Here is a 23486-nt window from a genome sequence, read left to right as displayed (position 1 = left end):
TGAGGAGAGTGAGAGTGAGCCCTGGGCACCTAAGCAGAGAGAATCGTTGGGAAAGTTCAGTGGGGACCCAGTGAGGGAACGGCCTGATGTCTCTGGGGAACACGTTCCCAGACATATACCGAGGAACCTGAAAGCTGTGCGGTAATTTAAATGTGTGTGCGTGTGTGTTTGTAATAGGCACAATATGAATATTTAGAATGAAAGTCACAGAATCTCGTTGTAACGCACATTAAATGTTTGTGGAACGCAGCAGGTCAGGTAGCATCTACAAGGAGAAGCACTGTCGACGATTCGGGCCGAGACCCTTCGTCAGGACTAACTGAAAGAAAAGATAGTAAGAGATTTGAAAGTTAGAGGGGGAGGCTGAAATGCGAAATGATAGGAGAAGACCGGAGGGGGAGGGTTGAAGCTAAGAGCTGGAATGGTGATTGGCAAAAGGGATACAGAGCTGGAGAAGGGAAAAGATCATGGGACGGGAGGCCTAAGGAGAAAGAAAGGGGGAGGGGAGCACCAGAGTGAGATGGAGAACAGGCAGAGTGATGGGGGGGGGGGGGGAGAGAGAGAGAGAGAGAGAGAGAGAGAGAAAGGGAGGGGAAATAAATAAATCTGGGATGGGGTAAGAAGGGGAGGAGGGTTGGAGGAACAACACCTTATATTCCGTTTGGATAGCCTCCAACCTGATGGCATGAACATTGATTTCCCTAACTTTCTGTTAATGCCCCTCCTCCCCTTCTTACCCCATCCCTGATTTATTTATTCCCCTCCCTTTTTTCCTCTCTCTCTCTGCCCATCCCTCTTTACCTGTTCTCCATCTCCCTCTGGTGCTCCCCTCCCCCTTTCTTTCTCCCTAGGCCTCCCGTCCCATGATCCTTTCCCTTCTCCAGCTCTGTATCCCTTTTGCCAATCACCTTTTCAGCTCTGAGCTTCACCCCACCCTTCCTGTCTTTTATCATTTCTGATTTCCCCCTCCTCCTCCCACTTTCAAATCTCTTACTATCTTTTCTTTCAGTTAGTCTGGATGAAGGGTCTTGGCCTGGAACGTCAACAGTGCTTCTCCCTATAGATGGTGCCTGGCCTGCTGTGTTCCACCAGCATTTTGTGTGTGTTGTTGTTTGAATTTCCAGCATCTGTAGATTTCCTCGTTTGCAATTTTAATCACGTTATTTATTAATTGAAGGTTATTGTGAAATACAACAAAGAAAATCTTTCACGTTTTATAAACTTTACCTCGTCTATCTTTTTTACAAATCCATTGTTTATTAACATTGTCCAGATTCATTTGGCATCAAGATGAAATATACATCTTCATCCTCATTAGATCATCAAAATGGTCCACCTCGGGACTTCCGGTGAGGCACGAGGCAAGATGGCAGCACGGCACTGAGCATTAACATATAACCCTCCTTTTTCAAGTTCTTTAGGGCTCATAGATGGTCTTAATACAAGGTTGAGTTGGAGAAAGATCTTACTAAAGACATGGCCTCAAAAAAAGATTCAAACTCAACCAGAAAACAAGGTACCAGCAGACGACACCAAGCTAGCGATTCATCCGAGGAAATAGCTATGCTAATTAAGCAAACAATGGCAATGGAGATGGAATCGCTGCAAGAAACAGTAGCCCACATGCTAAAGGAGTCGCTGGAAAAGCCTCTCGACCCCATACAGAAGCATATGGCAGAGAATGGCAACATTCTCTGGTCGTTAAAGGAGGAAGCGGACATTCATGCTAAAAAAATTAGCACGGTCTTCAACAAAATAGACAACATTCAGGTTTGCTTACACAAGAATGAGAAAGTTTCTATTTCCTGTCTCGCGGAGGTGACTAAGATATGGAAAAAACTAAACGACTTGGAGGACAGATCCAGGAGAAACAATGTGCGGCTGGTCAACCTACCGACAGGCGCTGAGGGCGACGATCCAAGAGGTTACCTCCAGAAGATGCTCCCTAATTGGATTCCAGCACTCAAGAATTCCCACAGCACTCCATCGGAGATCGATAGAGCACATAGGATCTTTTCCAACAACACTTCAAGACCGCGGACCATAATTTTTAGGCTTCTACGGTACACCGACCAGCAGGCTATCCTGGAGGGCAAGAGGAAAGCCAAACCTACTCTCCCTGATGGCACTCAGCTGCAGTTCTTTGCCAACTACAGCCCCGGCAGGGATACAAGGAGATCCACGCTAAGCTTCGACAGAAGGGCATCGACTCATTCCTCCTATACCCGGCGATTTTGAAAGTGAATATCAAGGGCATGAAGATGTCATTTAACTCAGCAGAGGAAGCGAAAGAAGCTCTGAAATTATCGGTGCTGGGAGATATGGAAGAAGACCATGGGCAAAGTCCACATGCCCCTCAGAAGGAGATGGAACTGCATTAAGAGCTTGGACTAGCCTGTATGCACAATCTAACAGGCACGGGAAGAAGTTAACGTTATAGATGTGACGTTCTCTGGTTATTCTTTTACTGGAAAGTCATTCGCACTTTTGATGCCTTGCCCACTAGACCATGCGCCAACACAGCTTTTCTATTTAGTTAATTTTTGTATTTAGCACTTTTAGCACTGTATTTTGTATTTAGCACTTTTGTATTTAGTTAATTAAGGGGCCAATTTGTTTCTGAGTATTGCAGGTCAGAGTTCTCAGGTGATATTCTATATACCAATTGTCATACTTCATCAAGAATGAAGCTGAAAAACAGCAGTTTGTTCTGAATAACTTTAGAATGTTACGTCTCCAGTAGACTTGTTTACGTTCCTGGGCACCAGGTAAGATAGCACTGGAGCCATCGCCAAGCGACGATCTGTTAAAGTGACAGTTTCTCGCTAGAGAGCTGTTGGGGTCTTGATAAAGTGTTAAACTATATTTGAGAAGGAAATGGTTTTAATTATATAGGTTAACAGGTTTGTCCAGGTTTTTTTCTTGGCTCTTTGATATGATTGTCTATGAGAACTGCTTTACCTTTCTAATTTGTTGTTGCTAGAGGGGGGCAGTTAATGTCAGTGTTTGGTGTCTGACATTGCTAATTGACACTCACAGATGTTACAAAGTAAAGGGTTGAATGTGAGGGGTGGTGGGAAGGGGGTAACTCAGGGCTCCACCACCAACTTACAACAACAGATCCAGGGGAAGATGAACAACACAGATAAATTAGAAAATCTTACCATTGTATCATTTAACGTTAGAGGATTAAACTCTCCCTACAAGCGTTCAAAGGTTTTGGATTTCTTACGCAGGAAGAAAATAGATATCACGCTGTTACAGGAAACATATCTTAAACCTAATGACATTCCCAGGGTCAAAACCGCTTTTATAAACCCGTTGTGGCATCAGCTGATGGTACTCGTACCAAAGGAGTTATGGTATTAATGAGACGTAATATTAATGTAGCAATTGAAAGGTCTGGCGCCGACAATAAAGGTCGTCTAGCTTTTTGCTGTACTGTACATCCATTCAGAGTAAAAAAGTTGCATTCATTAGCCTATATGCCCCAACTATATTCAAAGTTGATTTTTTTTCCCTCAATTACCTCACAATTACTGAAGTTAAGTGGCTACCAACTAAATGTTGGTTCGGACATGAATGCTTTGGTAAACATTAACCTCGATAAATCTTCTTCAGCTATATCAAGCTCTCAAGAATCTGCTTTGAAAGCACTTAACCTTTTTCTAATGGATTTAAATCTAACTGATGTGTGGAGGGTGCATAATCCATCTGTTAAAGACTATACCTTCTTCTCCACAGGACATAAAACTTTCTCTCGGATAGATTACATTCTTGTATCCTCCAGTCTGCTGCCTTTAGTACACTCATATCTGATCACAACCCAGTCATATCTACTTTTAATTAAGGCAAAATTAAAAATAAGGCTACTAGGTGGAGGTTTAACACTCTTCTAAAAAAACAACGAATTTCTATCACAACTGAGAACAAAACTGACAGAATTTATAAATTTAAATAAAAATAGTGTCTCAGATGTGACAGTGATTTGGGCCTCCATCAAAGGTTTCTTACAAAATAATGCCATATGGTTCAGTGCCCAGCTACATAAAAGCCAGCTTCAAAAGATTTCCACCCTAGAAGAACAATGTAAGGTTTTGGAGAATGATCTCAAAAGGAGATACACCATAACAAAAGAAAATGAGCTCAAAACAAAACAAGCAGAATTAAACGACTTATTAAGAAGCAGGGCAGAATATATGATCCATATAACCAAACATAAGTATTGTGCAGAAGGCAGCAGACCGAGCCATCTTTTGGCACTAACGCTCAAACAACAGGAAGCTAAAAGGTTTATACCAGCAATTAGATGTGCTAAACGTGGAGTAGTATCTTCAACAGAGGAAATAAATGAGACATTCAAGAATTACTTTAAAGAATTGTATACAAGTGGCTCAGTTCCTTCTGAGAATGACTTCACTGATTTTTTTAGTGGATTAGACCTCCCTACCTTGTCATTAGAGGACACCAAAACTCTAGACTCTCCTGTTATACTGGATGAGCTACTTAAAGCAGTCAAAGCTACAAATAGATGTATAGATGGTATACCTGTGGAACTTTACCTAGCACTTTGGGATATTCTTGGACCAGTATGGTTAGAAACATTAAATTATGCTTTTGGAAATGGCACTTTCCATAGAGATCTGAACACAGCCCAGATCACAGTTATACCTAAGCCCGGTAAGGACCCCTTGGAGTGTGCCAATCACTGTCCAATCTCCTTGATAAATGCTGACCTCAAGATATTTTCCAAAGTCTTAGCCAGTAGACATGAGACAGTAGTTGGGAAAATAATTAACCCAGATCAAATGGGCTTTATCACATCTGATAATATTCGCCGGCTCTTACACATACTGAGTGCAACACTTAAAATCTCACCTGCCTGTGGCCTGCTGTTTCTTGATGCTGAAAAAGCGTTCGATCCTCTTGAATGGCCATATCTTTGGAGAGTTCTTAAAGAATTTAAGTTTGGCGATAAATTTATCAATATGATTCAAACATTGTATGCTAATCCTTCAGCCCGGGTATATGTAGGAGGAGGTTTCTCAGAGTTATTTGACATAGGACGGGGCACACGACAAGGGGACCCTTTGTCCCCTTTAATTTTTACTATATCTATTGAACCGCTTGCACAGTTAATTAGAAACTGTCCTCAGATCTCCCCTATTACAATAGGTACAACTTCACATTCGATATCACTTTTCGCAGACGACACACTATTTTATATGGTAAATGTTCAACAAACTCTCCCCTATGTTTTAAAAACACTGGAGCAATTTGGATTTCTTTCAGGATGCAAAGTTAATTTGTCAAAATCAGCACTGATGCTGATTAATACGGATAAAAGTAAGGTGTCTCTCCCTCCCCAAATTACGGTTACAAATGAAGTCCGCTACTTGGGTATTAAAGTTAATACTTCCCTGTCATCTGTGGTTAAAACAAATTACTCTTTAATTTTGAAAAAAAAAGAAAAAGATATTAATAGATGGAGACACCTGCCAGCATCAGTCCCAGCCTGTATATCGATCATTAAAATGAACATCTTACTCCCCATTAATTTTATCAGCTAAATGATCCCACTTGCACCTCCAGCAGGATATTGGTAATAACTGGACTCCTTACTACGATGCTATGTTTGGAACGGTAAACGACCCAATATAAAGTGATCAACTCTACAATTCAAAAAGTCCAATGGGGGATTGGCATGTTCAAATTTTAAATTGTATCATTGGGCATTTGTATTAAAAAGTCTTAGCTATTGGATGGAGGAGGATAAAGTTTCATTATGGAAAAATATAGAACAAGAGCTAATAGCACCAATAAGGTTGAAGGACTTTCTCCTTATAGGTATGTCTACCAAAAAATGTGATTTGTATTACGGTCCAATTTTAACCCATATGCTACAAATGTTTAGAGCAGCAGAAAATTTCCTAAAATTTAAAAGCATATGGTGCAAATCATCTCCATTATGGAACAATAATCATTTTCTATCTGGGGGGAAACGATTCACTAACAGAACTTGGGAGGATAAAGGTATTGCTACTCTTCAAGGTATTAATGTGGCAAGTACTATCCTTAGCTTTCAAGAACTGATATCTCGATATAATATTGATAAACACTCTCTTCTACTTTAGAGTAAGATCAGCTTGTAGAGCCTATGGCGTTCCCTGGGGGTCAGATTTAAAGGACCATCCCATTTTAAGTTGGATACAAGGTGCTCCAGGGCAGATAGTGTCATATGTCTATGATAAATTAAACTCCCAGAATTATATGCCCACATCAGGAATGAAAGCCTGGGATAGGGACATATCTGAATTGGGACAAGACTTAGACTGGGATGCGATTTGGGATAATGCTGCCGGTGCCTCGAAAAACCCAAATCATCGGTATATACACTTGAAATTTTGTCATAGAGCATATTTAACACCGAGAATTAGACATCAAATGGGAGTGGTTCCTGACCCATATTGCTCATTTTGCCCCCACGGAACCATTGGCTCTTTTATACATGTTGTATGGGAATGTCCAGGGGTTTTCGGTTTGTGGGGGAAGGTTATCAGTACTCTTACAGAACTAATGGGGGTACAATTACCAACGGACCCCGCTGTACATCTTCTAAGTGGTGACTCTGTGGCGACCCACTTTCTGCGCAGGCGAACCGGCCGACAAATAGCCAGCGCGCGGGGAGAGACGTTGGTGATGCGCCTCTGACGTCATTTCCGCCCGGAGAGGGCGGGCGCTAGGGATTAAATGCCAGCGCCGCGAAGTTTGAATAAACTCGTCTCCAAACGACTTACCGACTGCGTGTCGTCTCTAGCTCTGTATGTAGTACATCGCTACAACTCTCCCTTACGGAAAAAGCACGCAAAGTCTGGCTGCAGGCCTCGCTGCTGCTCAGAAGATTGTAGTCCAGCGATGGAAACCTCCCCATGATATTTCAAGTACTCACTGGCTTCGGAGCATTCTGGACATTTCTTACCTGGGATTATCGTCAGCAAGAGTAAATGATGCACGACCAAACTCAATCTTGATGTGGACAAATTTGATATCTAACTTAAAAGATCTTTTGTTAAAATAGGAATGCTTTGTCTGTGTATGCGCTACTATTCAGTTGGTGGGTAGAGGAGGGTTGGTGAAGAAGGTTGGGGGGTGGCTGGGTTAAACAGTCAAAATGTAATTGGCAATTGGTTGTATTGAATGCAATTTGTTGATGTTTCAATAAAAAATTAGTAAGAAAAATGGTCCACCTCTAGTCTGTTTCTGGATTTACATTTGAATTCGTAAGACTGACTGCACGTTCGCAGTCCGCACTAGAAGCTGGCCGGCGGTTTATTAACAAAGAGCTGCCGACTTCTATTGTTTATTGTTACAGTTTGTCAGCGTTCAAGTAACAATATAAATACGTCGTACAATGTTTCAAAGGAAAGGCTGTGGTATGTTTATTTAATTCATCATCATCATCGGGTGCCATACCCAGTCTGAGCTCTGACTGCCTTGGCCCACACACTCCCGTTTCGGGTCAAACATCGTACAATGTTTCAAAGGAAAGGTTTATTTATTTAGAAAATCCAAATGATATGCATTAACGCACAATTGATTACCGTCCTGAAGAAGGGGTTCGACCCGAAACGCCAATGTTTATTCATTTCCATTGATGCTGCCAGACCTGCTGAGTTCCTCCAGCATTTTGTGTGTGTTTACTCCTAAAAAGCTGCAGATACGGGATACCTGAAAGTAAAAACGGAACTTTGGAACTATTTAGCTGGTCAGGCAGCGAATTGGATTAAAAACATTAATTTCTCGTCAGAATCTGTCTCCGTTGGTTATCTCTGAATCAGTTAATCAATTCTCTTTCTGTCTTTTATTCCGATATTTATCTGAGGTGCGTTCTTCCCCATTTCCATATTTGTTGTACCTTTTCCTTACGCTACATTCCGTAAATGTTGTGAAGCTATCGGTCCGTCCAAGTAATGGGATACGTAGCCAGCTTTACAATTTTAATCCTAATTATTAACCCTTGCTGGCCGTCTCCGTCACTACTGGGCAACCTGTTGGGTCCCCGCAGAGCGCGGCTGCACGCTGCAAAGCGGGGGAATGCGTGTGCCCGTGTACAAGAACATCATCGCCAATCGCGTGCACGGGGGATTCTGTAAGGGATGTGAATAATTTAGAGCTGAATCACATTTATTTTCAACGTTTTAATTCTTCTGTGTTTTCGTGTAGATTTGTTTTGATCGTTAACGTTTGTATTTTTAAAAACTCATGGTTTGGAGAGCGGCGTCGGAGTCTCCGTGGCGCGCCATCCAAACTGGAGCCGGTCCTCTCCCCCGCTCACCTCCGCTGTTCGTCCGGCTGAAGACAAGCCGTACTGTGTTTGACTGCAGATTTCTGCAACATTCATATACTCTGGTTCTTGGACTATATTTCTATGTGATGTATTTTACTGATATACCTGCTTGCTATTTTATATGTGCTGTGTGCGCTTTGTGTTGGTTCTGGGTGTTGCACCTTGGCATCGGAGTAACGCTGTTTCGTTTGGCGGTATTCGTGTATGACTGATTGACAATTAAACTTTAACGATAAAATCAGCACCATTTTAATCACTTCTAAATGTTCCTAGGTGTTCTGATTGCCGAGGGTAAAGGAGGAAAATATCAGCGCCCAGGCATTAAAGTAACCCGGGCTGAGGACCGTGGGCTTCCCGTTGCTTCCTCTCAGATCATATGAATTAGTCAATTAAAAGCAAAGTCGGCCATTTGGCGCCTCGTACCTGCTGCACCATTCATTAAGTCATAGTTGATCCTTTACCTCAGCAGCATTGTCTTGCGCTTCATTCCTTTAACATCTGCAATCTCTGCCTTCGATGTACTCAGGGAATGGAGGCGCACAGCCGCTCTCCGGTGACAATCGATCTTACAAAGGTCCTTTGTGCGCTGCAGAGAGCTTGATCTGGAATTTCCAAACCCACAGTTGTTAACGCAGCTTAAATTATTGTACAGAGAGCAAATTGCATAGGAATACAATTCTGGCAATTAGAGAACTCGCCCACAGTTCCTTTTATTCATTTCAATGGGATCAAAATACTATTGTTCAGTTCGATGGTGCGCAAGCCTGTTTAACCAGGTTTGTCTCAGATCCTACATCATCACCATTAACATGTGCCGTGTGACATGACATGGGCGATCACGGTCTTCCATCTGTTTTTTGTAAACCTGAGAAATTCTCAAAACCTTTGCTTGTCCATCCCTTAATGTGGCTCATGAATGTCATTGCTGTCAACTGCAACTTTTTCTTCCCTCATTTTCTCCCGTCACTTCAAGATGTTCCGGGTTCTCTTTCCTCAGTACATGTCCCAGAAATCCCGTCTGCCATTTCCTGATTGATGATATCAGCTCTCTTCTTATTCCAGCTGTCTGCAACACTTCCTCGTTTGTTACTCCGACCTTCCATGACATTTTCATCATTCTTCTCAAAAGCACATTTTTGCACCTTTGTGACTTCCTCATTTTGATTTATAATCATATAACAATCACAGCACGGAAACAGGCCATTCCGGCCCTCCTAGTCCGTGCGGAACTCTTAATCTCACCTAGTCCCACCTACCCGCACTCAGCCCATAACCCTCCACTCCTTTCCTGTCCATATACCTATCCAATTTTACCTTAAATGACACAACTGAACTGGCCTCTACTACTTCTACAGGAAGCTCATTCCACACAGCTATCACTCTCTGAGTAAAGAAATACCCCCTCGTGTTTCCCTTAAACTTTTGCCCCCTAACTCTCAAATCATGTCCTCTCGTTTGAATCTCCCCTACTCTCAATGGAAACAGCCTATTCACGTCAACTCTATCTATCCCTCTCAACATTTTAAATACCTCGATCAAATCCCCCCTCAACCTTCTACGCTCCAATGAATAGAGACCTAACTTGTTCAACCTTTCTCTGTAACTTAAGTGCTGAAATCCAGGTAACATCCTAGTAAATCGTCTCTGCACTCTCTCTAATTTATTGATATCTTTCCTATAATTCGGTGACCAGAACTGTACACAATATTCCAAATTTGGCCTTACCAATGCCTTGTACAATTTTAACATTACATCCCAACTTCTGTACTCAATGCTCTGATTTATAAAGGCCAGCATTCCAAAAGCCTTCTTCACCACCCTATCTACATGAGACTCCACCTTCAGGGAACTATGCACTGTTATTCCTAGATCTCTCTGTTCCACTGCATTCCTCAATGCCCTACCATTTACGCTGTATGTTCTATTTGGATTATTCCTGCCAAAATGTAGAACCTCACACTTCTCAGCATTAAACTCCATCTGCCAACGTTCAGCCCATTCTTCTAACCAGCATAAATCTCCCTGCAAGCTTTAAAAACCCACCTCATTATCCACAACACCTCCTACCTTAGTATCATCAGCATACTTACTAATCCAATTTACCACCCCATCATCCAGATCATTTATGTATATTACAAACAACATTGGGCCCAAAACAGATCCCTGAGGCACCCCGCTAGTCACCGGCCTCCATCCCGATAAACAATTATCCACCACTACTCTCTGGCATCTCCCATCTAGCCACTGTTGAATCCATTTTATTACTCCAGCATTAATACCTAACGACTGAACCTTCTTAACTAACCTTCCATGTGGAACTTTGTCAAAGGCCTTGCTGAAGTCCATATAGACTACATCCACTGCCTTACCCTCGTCAACATTCCTCGGAACTACTTCAAAAAATTCAATAAGGTTTGTCAAACATGACCTTCCATGCACAAATCCATGCTGGCTACTCCTAATCAGATCCTGTCCAGCCAGATAATTATAAATACTATCTCTAAGAATACTTTCCATTAATTTACCCACCACTGATGTCAAACTGACAGGTCTATAATTGCCAGGCTTACTTCTAGAACCCTTTTTAAACAATGGAACCACATGAGCAATACGCCAATCCTCTGGCACAATCCCCGTTTCTAATGACATCTGAAAGATCTCCGTCAGAGCTCCTGCTATCTCTACACAAACTTCCCTCAAGGTCCTGGGGAATATCCGGTCAGGACCCGGAGATTTATCCACTTTTAAATTTCTTAAAAGCGCCAGTACTTCCACCTCTTTAATTGTCATAGGTTCCATAACTTCCTTACTTGTTTCCCACACCTTACACCATTCAATATCCTTCTCCTTAGTGAATACCGAAGAGAAGAAATCGTTCAAAATCTCTCCCATCTCCCTCGGCTCCACACATAGCTGACCACCCTGATTCTCTAAGGGACCAATTTTATCCCTCACTATCCTCTTGCTTTTAATATAACTGTAGAAGCCTTTCGGATTTACTTCCACCTTATTTGCCAAAACAAACTCGTAACTTCTTTCAGCTTTTCTAATCTCTTAAGTTTCCTTTTACATTCTTTATATTTCTCGAGCAATTCCTTTACTCCATGCTGTCTATATCTATTGTAGACATCCCTCTTTTTTCGAACCAAGTTTCTATTATCCCTTGAAAACCATGGCGCTTTCAAACCTTTAACCTTTCCTTTCAACCGAACAGGAACAAAAAGATTCTGTACCCTCATAATTTCACCCTTAAATGACCTCCATTTCTCTATTACATCCTTCCCATAAAACAACTTGACCCAATCCACTCTCTCTAAATCCCTGCGCATCTCCTCAAAGTTAGCCTTTCTCCAATCAAAAATCTCAACTCTAGGTCCAGTCCTGTCCTTCTCCATAATTATATCGAAGCTAATGCTATTGTGATTTGATATTGTCCAAAGTCTGCTTCGATATGTTAGTGTGGAATGAATGTAACACCACAACACTGAGCTTTGTACCCATAGAAATGATGTTATTCTTTAGTATCCTGCTTAAACACTCAAACGTGCATTTAGCAATCCCAATCCTCCTCCTAATTTCAAGACCAACCCTCCAGTCAGATGCTTTTGTGCTCCCTGCATAATTGAATTTCTATGTTTGTTTAATTGTTTCATTGCCCTCTTTCAGTTTGCATTTCTGTATTTCTTTCTTCTTTGTGACAACCATATATAAGAACATAAGAAATGGGAGCAGCAGTAGGCCATATGGTCTGTATAACCTGCTCTGTCATTCAATAAGATCATTTCTGATCTGGCCAAGGACTCACCTCCACCTACCTGCCTTTTCCCCATAACCCTTAGTTCCTCTAATATGCAAAAATCTATCCAGCCTTGTCTTAAATGTATCTACTGAGGTAGCCACCACTGCTTCATTGGGCAGAGAATTCCACAGATTCACCACCCTCTGGGAAAAGCAATTCCTCCTTATCTCCGTCCTACATCTACTCCCCCAAATCTTGACGCTATGTCCCCTAGTTCTAGTCTCAACTATCAGTGGAAACAACTTTCCTGCCTCTATCTTATCTTTCCCTTTCATAATTTTATGTTTCTGTAAGATCTCCTCTCATTCTTCAGAATTCCTGTGAGGACAGTCCCGGGTGACTCAATCTTTCATAGTCTAACCCCTCCCCCCATCTCTGGAATCAACCTGGTGAACCTCCTCCAAAGCCAATATATCCTTCCTCAAGTAATGAGACCAGAAATGCACCAGCACTCTAGGTGCAGCCAACTGGTTTCTCTGCTTCAGATAAGGAGTGGAACAGTCCTATGATGAAATCAATATTAAAACAATGCCTTAAATCAAACAATATCCATTGAAAATGAAGTAAGATTCTGGCTTGCATTTCCACACGCCCTTTGCATGTCCCCTACGTTTCTGCAACGTCTTTACTTTCTTATAAGGTTAAAGTCCACTACTCTCTGCAGTTTCATTGTTCCAGCTTATTCGAATTGCTGTACCAGACCACAATGTGACCGTTCAGAACACTTTCAACAGTTTATCTGTATAAGTTTGTTAGAATGTTTGGTTGAGGGTAGCCATGGGAACACACGTGGGTCCCAGCTCTGCCTGCCTCTTCATTGGCTTCGTAGAACAGTCCATGTTTGAAGCGTTCCCCAACTCTTCCTCCGCTACATTGAAGACTGCATTGGTGCTGCTTCATGCACCTATGCTAAGCTGATCGATTTTATCAACTTCCACCCCCACACTTAAATTCCACCTCTGACACCTCCCAACCCTTTTTTGATCTCTCGGTCTCCATCTCTGGCATCTTCCCCCTTCCTTCTCATTCTTGAAGAAGAGTCTTGGCATTAAACATTGACTATCTATTCGTTTCCATAGATACTGCCTGACCTGCTGAGTTCCTCCAGCATTTAATGTGTGTTGATTTGGATTTCCAGCATCTGCGTACTTTCTCGTGTATATACCCTGGTGTATGTATCTTAGCTGTCCAAATGTTCCAGGGTTGAGTGAATAAACAATCAGATGGCATCTACTGTGAATTTGATATGCTGGTAGGCAAATTGGAGTGAATCCAAGTTACTTCTCAGTCAGGAGTTGATAGGTTTCATCGCCAACCTCTCAAAGCACTTCATCACAGTGGATATAAGTGCTACTGGACAATAATAATAGAGGCAGGTTACCACATTCTTCTTAGCACCAGTGTAGGTGAAGTTTGCTTGAAGCAGGTAGGTATCTCTGACTGCCAAAGTGAGAGGTTAAAGATCTGAGTGAACACTCCAACCAATTGATGAGCACAGGTCTTTAATACTTGGGCTAGTTACTCTGCCTGGGCTGTATGCTTTTGGGGAGTTCATCTTCCTGAAGAATGCTCACATGTTGGCCTCAGAGACTGAAATCTTAGGATCCTCAAAGGTTGTGGGAGTTTGTGATGGATCCTTCATGTTTTAACGGTCAAAGCAAGCTTAGAAGTCATTGAGCTCATCTAGAAGTGAAGTCCTATTGTCACCTATGTCACTTGAAGTGGTGAGAGCATTCAAGACCTGCCACAACAGTGGAGCATCCTTTGTTGATTTAAGTTTAGTCTAGAATTTCCACTAAGTATGCCTGCAGAAAAGGAATCTCAGGGTTGGATGTGGTGATGTGTGCGCACTCTGATAACAAATTCAACTTTGAACTTTGAGGCGGCTTTCCAGAGATCATACCTTGACCTCTTGTAACGTCCTTGGCCACCAGACTAAAATGCCTCTGATCTGACCCTCAGTGGATTGTGGAACTCATGGTTCATCCAAGGCTTCCGGTTGGGGAAGACTCTGAATAATTTCGTGGGGCAAACTCATCTGCAACTGTTTTAATAGTGTTTGTAACAACCATGGTGTGTTCATTCAGATCCACAGATGAATCCCTGAATACAGTCCAGTCTACCGACTCAAAACAACTGGTAGTTGCTCCTCTGCCTCGCACAACCACCTCTTTGTTGCCCTAATCTCTGAAACTTTGTTCTTTAGCCTCTGCCTGTATGCAGGTAGGGGAAGGACAGCCAAGTGACTGGATTTCTTGGAATGTGGTCTGGGCATGGAATGGCAGGCATCCCTTATCTTAGTGTAACAGTGGTGTAGAGTGTTGGGACCTCTGGTGATACAGGTTATATACTGATGGTATAGGGCAGGGATTTCTTCAAGCAAATAGAAGTCCCTAACTATGTCTTGAAATGTGTTGGGACAGACTGTTTCTTGTTTGGAGATGGCATCGTGCAGTATCTCAAACACTTGATTATAGTAGGCCTCTGGTGGTATGTGAACTCTGGTGAGGATGACGGATGATAAATGGAACTGATGGTGTTGGATCGTTAGCTGTTAAAGGCTGGGGGGAGCATGAGTTTGACAAAACCACCACATCGGAGCACCAATGGGAGTGTGTGATAAAACACACGTCTCCTCCTTTTGTCATTTCTGACCCGGCAATTCGGTCCATCCTGTGAATCGAGAAACCTCCGGGGCTGATCACCATATCTAGCGTGCACAGAATGTATGTCACAGAATGGTGACATAGGCATTGAGAACATTTCTGCATTGGTGCAGAGTGAATAGGTGCTGGGTCTGACTGAGAACTCAGCGATGGTGCAGAGTGAATAGGTGCTGGGTCTGACTGAGAACTCAGCGATGGTGCAGAGTGAATAGGTGCTGGGTCTGACTGAGAACTCAGCGATGGTGCAGAGTGAATAGGTGCTGGGTCTGACTGAGAACTCAGCGATGGTGCAGAGTGAATAGGTGCTGGGTCTGACTGAGAACTCAGCGATGGTGCAGAGTGAATAGGTGCTGGGTCTGACTGAGAACTCAGCGATGGTGCAGAGTGAATAGGTGCTGGGTCTGACTGAGAACTCAGCGATGGTGCAGAGTGAATAGGTGCTGGGTCTGACTGAGAACTCAGCGATGGTGCAGAGTGAATAGGTGCTGGGTCTGACTGAGAACTCAGTGTTGGTGCAGTCTCTGTTGTTTTCTGCGTTCAGACTCTGAGAGTTACAGTAACGTCCTGGTGCTTTCTCTTTCAGCTGTGGAAGAAGTACGGCGATGTGGTGAGTTTAGAGTTTGGATGGACAAACCTGGTGGTGCTGAGTGGCTACAAGACCCTGAAAGAGGCTCTGGTGAAGAAATCGGAAGATTTTGCGGACCGGCCCAACCTTCGAATCTATGAAAAGTTCTTTGAGCAGCATGGGGAAGGTGAGTGTGAGTCTGGGTGCAAAGACTATTCTGGGTACCAGATGGGAGGGATTGTGAACTGTTGAACTTTCGATGTTCTCTGTGAATGAGTAATGAGCCCAAAACCTCACCAACATTTTGGGGGAATGTCACTGGGTGCAGGGAAATGCAGCCAGTGGCTCTCGAGGGGATCAGCAACTGTGTCCTCAAGATGATGAAAAATTATTGAAACGTCAATTGGTCCCAGAATATTGTCTCCCTTTCTCCCCAGGCACACTGGTCACCAGATACAGTGAGTTCAGTACCGCTGTTTGTACTGTGGTCTCTGGATTTCCAGCTGAATTTCCCCTGGACGCACTGGCTCCAGTCTCCCAGGATACACCAAGTACTGTGGCCCAGAGGGGGTGAGAGCTGGGGGAAACTTGAACAAGTGCTGCCTGTGTGTACTTTATTTTCTGGTGATGATATATTACAATAGATTATGGTGGGTCTTTTGCATGCTAACCCAGACAGCTCAAAATATTGTACTGATTCTTTAGGATCTGGGTAAATAATCTAATTGTAAATTAAAATGAACCAGTCCTAGAAGTCAATGAACAGAGAAAGAAGCCCTTCAATAGTTCAATAGTTCCATTTAATATCAGAGAAATGTATACAATATACATCATGAAATTCTTGTTCTTCGCAGATATCAGAAAAGCAGAGGAGTTCCCCAAAGAATAAATGACAGTAAAACTGCTGGAACCCCAGAGAACCCCCCTAGTCCCCCCTCCCACACACCAGTAGCAGCAAAGCAACAATGCTCCCCCACCCCCACTTACTTCAGCAAAAAAAACATCAGCAACCTCCACCCACCAAGCAAACAATAGCAAACCCCCAATAAAGACCATGATCTGTAGTGCAGCAAAAACTCCAGGTGTGGCCTCACCAGTACCCTGTACAGTTGCAGCATACTCTCCCTGCTCTTAAATTCAATCCCTCCAGCAATGCAGCCCGACATCCCATTTGCCTTCCTGACAGCCTGCTGCACCTGCAAACCAACCGTTTGTGATTCATGCACAAGCACTCCCAAGTCCCTTTGAACAGCTGCATGCTGCAATGTTTTACCATTTAAATAATAATCTGCTCTTTCATTTCTTCTTCCAAAATAGATGACCTCGCATTTACCAACATTGTATTCCATCTGCCTCACCCTTGCCCACCCACTTAACCTATCTATATCTCTCTGCACACTCTCTGTATCTTCTGCACAATTTGCTTTACCTCTCAATTTAGTAACATAAGCATTACATTTAGTACCCTCTTCAAGAGTGTTAATGTACATCATGAAAAGTCATGGACCCAGCGTTGACCCCTGCAGCACACCGCTCACCACTGATTGCCAACCAGAGTAACACCCATGGATCCCAACTCTCTGCTTTCTATTAGTTAACCAATCCTCTATCCATGCTGATGCATCACCCCCAACACTATGCATCCTTATCTTATGGATAAGTCTTTTATGTGGCACCTTATCAAATACCTTCTGAAAATCCAAGTAAATAATGTCCACCTGTTCCCCTCTATCCACTGCGCTCGTTATATCCTCAAAGAACTCCAGTAAGTTTGTCAAACAGGACCTGTCTTTGCTGAATCCATGCTGTGTCTGCCTAATGGATCATTTCTCCCCAGTTGCCTTGCTATTTCTTCTTTAATGATAGTTTTAATGAGAGCATGCGATTTGTCGAGTATAGGGCCCCTAACTGCTGTTCAGTTGTTCCTAATATTCCATTTTCTCCCATGATATTTCAGTCAGTGGCACTGGCATAGAGTTGGCTCGTCCACAGGGCCCTGAACCCTTGAAATCTCGAAGGTGCACTTGTCTTCTAGGCTGCGTCCTTGGGATTTCAGAAGCCATCCAGTTGTGAGCCCCCAGTAGAGGGTCTCACCAACACAAAGAACCAAATTCTGAGGATAAATCCAGGTCAGGGTCTCCGACAGAACCCCATCAACCCTGAAAAGGAAAAAGAGAGAGACCTCAAAGTTTGAAATTAAGCTGTTTCTGCACATGAGCTCGAAGGAGTCGTGGTTAAGCACCATTGTAGCTCCGCCCTTTCTTATATCCTCAGCCCACCATCTCCATGGTGACCATCAATGTCCCAGTACTTAGTCTGTAGCCTTCTCTATCTTGCTATTTCAAGTGCTCATTTAGATACTTGTTGAAGGACTGGTTGAAAATGAAGATGAATAAATGACATTCTTGCTACACCCATCCAGGTATCGTGCTTGCAAAGTACGGAGACTGGTGGAAACAGCAAAGGAAATTTTCACTCTCGACCCTGAAGAACTTTGGGCTCGGAAAGAAGTCCCTTGAATTGCGAATTGTGGAAGAGGCTGAATTTTTAATTCAAGGTTTTGAAAGTGAAAAAGGTGGGTGATCCTGAGGAAGCAGCTGCTGTTCTTCGATCCTGTGCTACTGTTGGTGTCTGGAACCTTGGTAAACCCAGTGTGTCACAGAAGGACAGAAGGGCAGGGGCAAGCACCTGCAGTTCGGGTAATTGATTTATTATTGTCACACTCAGATGGTGGTGTGAGTGTGGAATGAGCTGCCAGCAGAAGTGAAAGATGTAGTTTCTTTTTTTTTTGGTAATTTATCTTTTTATTGAAGTTCATCATCAAACAAGCATTTGTATAAGATGTACTTCAGATATTGTACATATATATCATATAATCATATATGTCACAAATCTCTACAAAGTATTTATCTGAGGTATACACTTATAGAAAAGAGCGAAAAGGAAAAAACTATGTACAAGTAGGGAGTGATCTTTTTTTTTACAACATATTCATTGATTTGTGAGAATAAAATCAGGCCTATTATGTAGTTTTCCCAGTATGAATCAAATTGTTCCAGTTTATGATTAACAGATGCTGTTATCTTCTCCATTTTGTAAATGTCCATTGTAATTTCCATCCGTGCATTTAAAGATGGGCTCTCCTGTGATAACCATTTCCCAGTAAGAGTCTTTTTACCAGCCACCAACAGTACATTCATTAAATATTTATCTCTTTACAACCATTCTTGAGGTATATATCCAAAATATATGGTCTTACTCTCTAAGGGTATTTCACATTTAAAGATGTCTTGTAGGGCATTGTGTATCCCCCTCCAATAGATTTTGATAACAGGGCAGTCCCAAAAAATATGATAAAGATTTGCATTTTGATTTCCACAATTTCTCCAGCAAACAGGGAGGTTATTATCATAATGGGTTTTCTGAGAGGGTGTAATAAAATATCAAGTTTTTCCATCCAAACTCCCTCCATTTCTGTGATCTAGTACACTTCCATTGATACGTCCATATTATTGTCCATTCTTCCTCAGATATAATTATCCCTCCTTCCTTCTCCCATTTTGTTTTAATGTATGAAGTCGAATGTGTTTTAAGATTTGACAACCCCTTATACATGCTTGAAATGATTCTACTACCGTTATCTGAATTATATGCTTTTCTAAATAGCCCTATCAAGCATGTACTTGCCTTGGTTACATTTTTAAGTGTCTTATTAACATATTGTCGCATCTGTAAATACCGATAAAAATTTTGGTTTCTAATAGGTGTTTCTCTTTAAGCATTTCAAAACTGAACAGTGTTCCTTCTTTCATTACGTTGCAAAGAACTGCTATTCCTTTAGCTGTCCAGTCCTTAAATCTAGCATCCAATTTATTTGGTGTAAAATCCGAGTCATATGCACACCATTTAAGAATTGCAATATCTCCCTCTAGATTATAGACAATAGCCAATAGACAGTAGGTGCAGGAGTAGGCCATTCCGCCCTTCTAGCCAGCACCGCTATTCACTGTGATCACGGCTGATCATACACAATCAGTACCCCATTCCTGCCCTCACCCCATATCCCTTGACCCCGCTATCTATAAGAGCTCTATCTAACTCTCTCTTGAAAGCATCCAGAGACTTGGCCTCCACTGCCTTCTGGGGCAGCGCATTCCACATATCCACCACTCTCTGGGTGAAAAAGTTTTTCCACATCTCAGCTCTAAATGGCCTACCCCTTATTCTTAAACTGTGGCCTTTAGTTCTGGACTCACCCATCAGCGGGAACATGCTTCCTGTCTCCAGTGTGTCCAATCCCTTAATAATCTTATATGTTTTAATCAGATCCACTCTCATCCTTCTAAATTCCAGTGTATACAAGCCCAGTCGCTCCAATCTTTCAACATATAACAGTCCTGCCATTCCGGGAATTAACCTTGTGAACCTATGCTGCACTCCCTCAATAGCAAGAATGTCCTTCCTCAAATTTGGAGACCAAAGCTGCACGCAATATATTATATTATATTAATTTCTTTTATAGTAGATTATATTCTTTTATAGTAGTTTTCCATATTTTAAGAGTCAATTTCACCCATGGGTTATCAATAGTATTTATGTACCTTTGCAGGTTGTTATCAGCCAAAATTGCTTGTATGGGGATGGGAAGTACCCGCTCCTCAATGTTTTTCCATTGAGCGTCATATGATGGGTTGCACCAACATATCACAGCTCTCAATTGTGCTGCAAAATAATAATCTCTAAGAAAAGGTAGACCCCATCCCCCCTTTTCCTTTACTAATTGCAAAGTTTTGAGATGAACTCTAGGCCTTTTACCTTGCCAAATATACCTTGCTAACATCTTGTTCCATTCATTGAATTGATATTAATTAATTTCTATTGGTAGGGTCTGAAAGAGATATAACAGTCTGGGCAGTATATTCATATTAATAGACTCAATCCTTGAACTGAGACTGAAAAAAGGAATCAGGTTCCATCTTGCCATATCTTCCTTAAGGGTCCCTAATTTTATGAATTGTATTTTCTGCTATCTTTTTTTTCAGTTTCCACACCAGTATTTTCATAGATTTTGATCCACTTTCATAATGTCTCTTTCAGAAACATTAAATTTTTCCTGATTTCTTGCATAGCCGAACTATTAATTTCATTCCTATTTTTTAAAATTTCCCCTAAAGTATCCTGTGCCAAATTCAATTTGTGTTTTTTCTCTAGTTCCTTCAGCCTATTTTGTAATTCCTCTAATGTTTTATTCCTTATTTTTTTCTTATATGAAGATATCGCTATAATTTTCCCTCTTAAGACAGCCTTCAGAGTATCCCATAAAATGGGAGGTGAAACCTCTCCATTATCATTAAATTCTAAGTAGAGACCAATTTCTTTTTTAATTTGTTCCTTAAAGTACGAATCATTGAGTAGACTTGAATTCAGTTTCCAAATAGTATTCTTTGGTTGTAGGTCAAAATCAACAGATAAATATATAGGTGCATGGTCACTTACATCTATTGTCCCAATTCCACAGGTGTTTATTTTGTCTTTGTCTTTTTCAAATGTTATGAAATAGTCTATTCTTGTATGTACAGAATGGGGAGCAGAATAATGAGTGTAATCCCTCCAACATCCTCAAAAAGTGTTTTAACTTTCTTATGTAAAGATTTTGTTTCATAGGTTTTTCTATTCAAAGAGTCTAAGTTTGGTTGTAAATGTAAATTTAAGTCTCCCCCACATATCAGGAGACCTTCTGTTTCCGCTACCATAATATCAGTAATTTTCTGAAAGAAACCAATATCACTTCCCGGGGGTGCATATATATTCAATAGAGTAACTGAATTTCCGTCTATATTCCCCCTTACCAGAATATATCTGCCCTCTTTATCTCCCATTTAAATTTTCAAAATTTAGCTTATGTGAGATAAGAATAGCAACCCCTCTCCTATGTTCTGATTCATATGAGGAGAAAAACAAATTAGTGAAGCTCATTCTCTTTAGTTTTCTATGCTCATTATCACTTAAATGAGTTTCCTGTAAATATACTACATGGGCTTGTTCTTTTTTTTCATTTTGGATAAAATTCTATTATGTTTGATTGGATTTAATAGCCCATTGACATTAAAAGAAATGAATTTTACTTTGTCCTTAGCCATCTGTACTTATCTGTCAATGTATCATTGAAATTAGCAAAATAAAACTTAATCGATCTACTCCCTGAACAAATAAGAACCAAGAAATGCAAATAATAACAAAAATGGCAACGAACGTGTGATTCCAAGGCTGGGGTCTCTAGTAGATGACACTGCGCTGAGCTAGAGGAAATGTCTAGCTGTGGGGGATATCCCCTCCTACTTGTGAGTTGAGTGCCCCCATTGCAGTATTCATAAAAGTCAGTGAACAAATCCATTACACAGAAAAGATTTCCCTGTGTACTCCTCCTATACACACACACACACATATTACATACATACACACACATATATATATATATAATTCTCATTTTGGTGGGGAAAAAGGAGTAATCGAGCGAATAAAGAATAACAACTAAGTAATATAAAATCCACATTATAATTAGTATTTCTCGAGATAGGTATATTACCATCTACGTTTGGTTTCGTTTAGCTTCTCAACATTTTTAAAGTTAGCCGATCCTTATGGCTCTTCTGGAGGGGGTGAGGGCTGTCTTTGGAAAACTCCTGGTCTCTTCCTGATATACTTCTCTCAGCCTCCTCCCGTCTCCTGCCTTATCGATTCTCGTACTATTTCCCAAGCAGAGCGGGATAATTCCGCTGCCAGGCTTTCCCTCGGTTTGATCACGTTGACAGGCAACCCTCTGGCCTTCCTGTCTGGAGTCGCCTCTTCCACTGTCTGATACAGTTGGATCCTATCTTGATAAAACACTCGAAGTTTAGCAGGGTTCGGAGTTTGAAATCTAATCCTTTCTTGTTTCAGTATTCGCTTGACTTCAGGGTATTCTTTACGTTTCTGCAGGTCCACGGGGGTGGGGGTAATCTAGGTCGAAATATATTAATTTATCATCTAAAAACACCCTCTTCTTTTCCCAGGCTGTTCGTAGAATATCCGCCTTGTTACTGTATGGAAGGAATTTAATTTTTATTGAGCGTGGCTTATCTGCTCTATCTCGGGTAGGCTTCGGGATGAGTGCACGATGCGCACTGTCAATTTCCAGCTCCATAGTCGAGGGAAGCTCCAGCCTGTCCCGCAGCAACTTTCTGACAAACTCCGTCATAGACAAGCCCTCTGCTCCTTCGGGAACATTGTATATTCTGATATTTTTCCATCGTGATCTTCCCTCCAGGTCAAGCAGTTTACCTTCTTGTTGATGTAATATTTTTATCATCTTACTTAGTATCCATTCCAAGTTTTGAAAGCGATCTTCCACCTTCTCAATTCGAATCTCTGCCACCGCTAATTTTTGATTGACGTTGGCGAGTTCTGACTTAATATCATGTAGCTGCTGTTGTATATCTTTCTGGAACATCTTTATCTCTTTCAAAATTTCGATCATATTTGCTGCTTCGCCTGAACAAGGCCCAGCGTCCGCCTCACTAGCATGCGGTCGGGTCGGAGAGCCACTCGCTGCTCTCCTCTTGGCTGCAGGCTCCACAGTGTCGCTTTTTTATTTCCATTCTTTTTCCTCATTCTTGCCCCTCTTATCAGTTGAAATATTTTTGAAAAATATTATATTTGATCAGTTAACGGGTCTTAATACGTGTTTTTCCGGAGGAGCTAGTGACCTAAGCTGCCTTCTTGATGATGATGTCACCGGAAAACCGAAAGAAGTAGTTTCAATTGCAACATTTAAGAGACATTTGCACAGATATATTGATGAGAGGGGTGTGGAGGGCAGAGGTCTGATGCGGGTAGATGGACTAGACAGAAGGCCATGTTTCTATGGGTTAGATGGGCTGAATGGCCTGGTTGGGTGCTGTAGTTCTCTATGGGATGTACTAAGATACAGTCTAATGCTTTGTTTTCTTGCCATCCATCCATACAGACCATTTCATCACACCATGGGAAAATACAACAATGCAGAATGTAGTGTTACTGTGTCAGAGAGTGCAGTGCAGAGGCAATAAGGTAGATTGTGAGATGAACAAA

The 23486-nt window shown here is 41.8% G+C and overlaps 1 protein-coding gene across 1 annotated transcript in view; it reads left to right on the top strand.

Moving 5' to 3' along the window:
• Positions 1–23486, top strand: part of LOC140731857 (cytochrome P450 2D4-like) — a 41967-nt gene that overhangs the window by 833 nt on the left and 17648 nt on the right. The window contains exons 2-3 of the mRNA XM_073053778.1: positions 15396–15564; positions 17800–17952. Of these exons, the coding sequence (XP_072909879.1) occupies positions 15396–15564; positions 17800–17952 (322 nt within the window). The remainder of the gene's footprint in view (positions 1–15395; positions 15565–17799; positions 17953–23486) is intronic.

This window comes from Hemitrygon akajei, chromosome 8 (genome assembly GCF_048418815.1).
Source record: "Hemitrygon akajei chromosome 8, sHemAka1.3, whole genome shotgun sequence".
Lineage (NCBI taxonomy): Eukaryota > Metazoa > Chordata > Chondrichthyes > Myliobatiformes > Dasyatidae > Hemitrygon > Hemitrygon akajei.
Note: the sequence above shows the minus strand (reverse complement) of the source record. Positions and strands in the feature narration are given on the sequence as shown.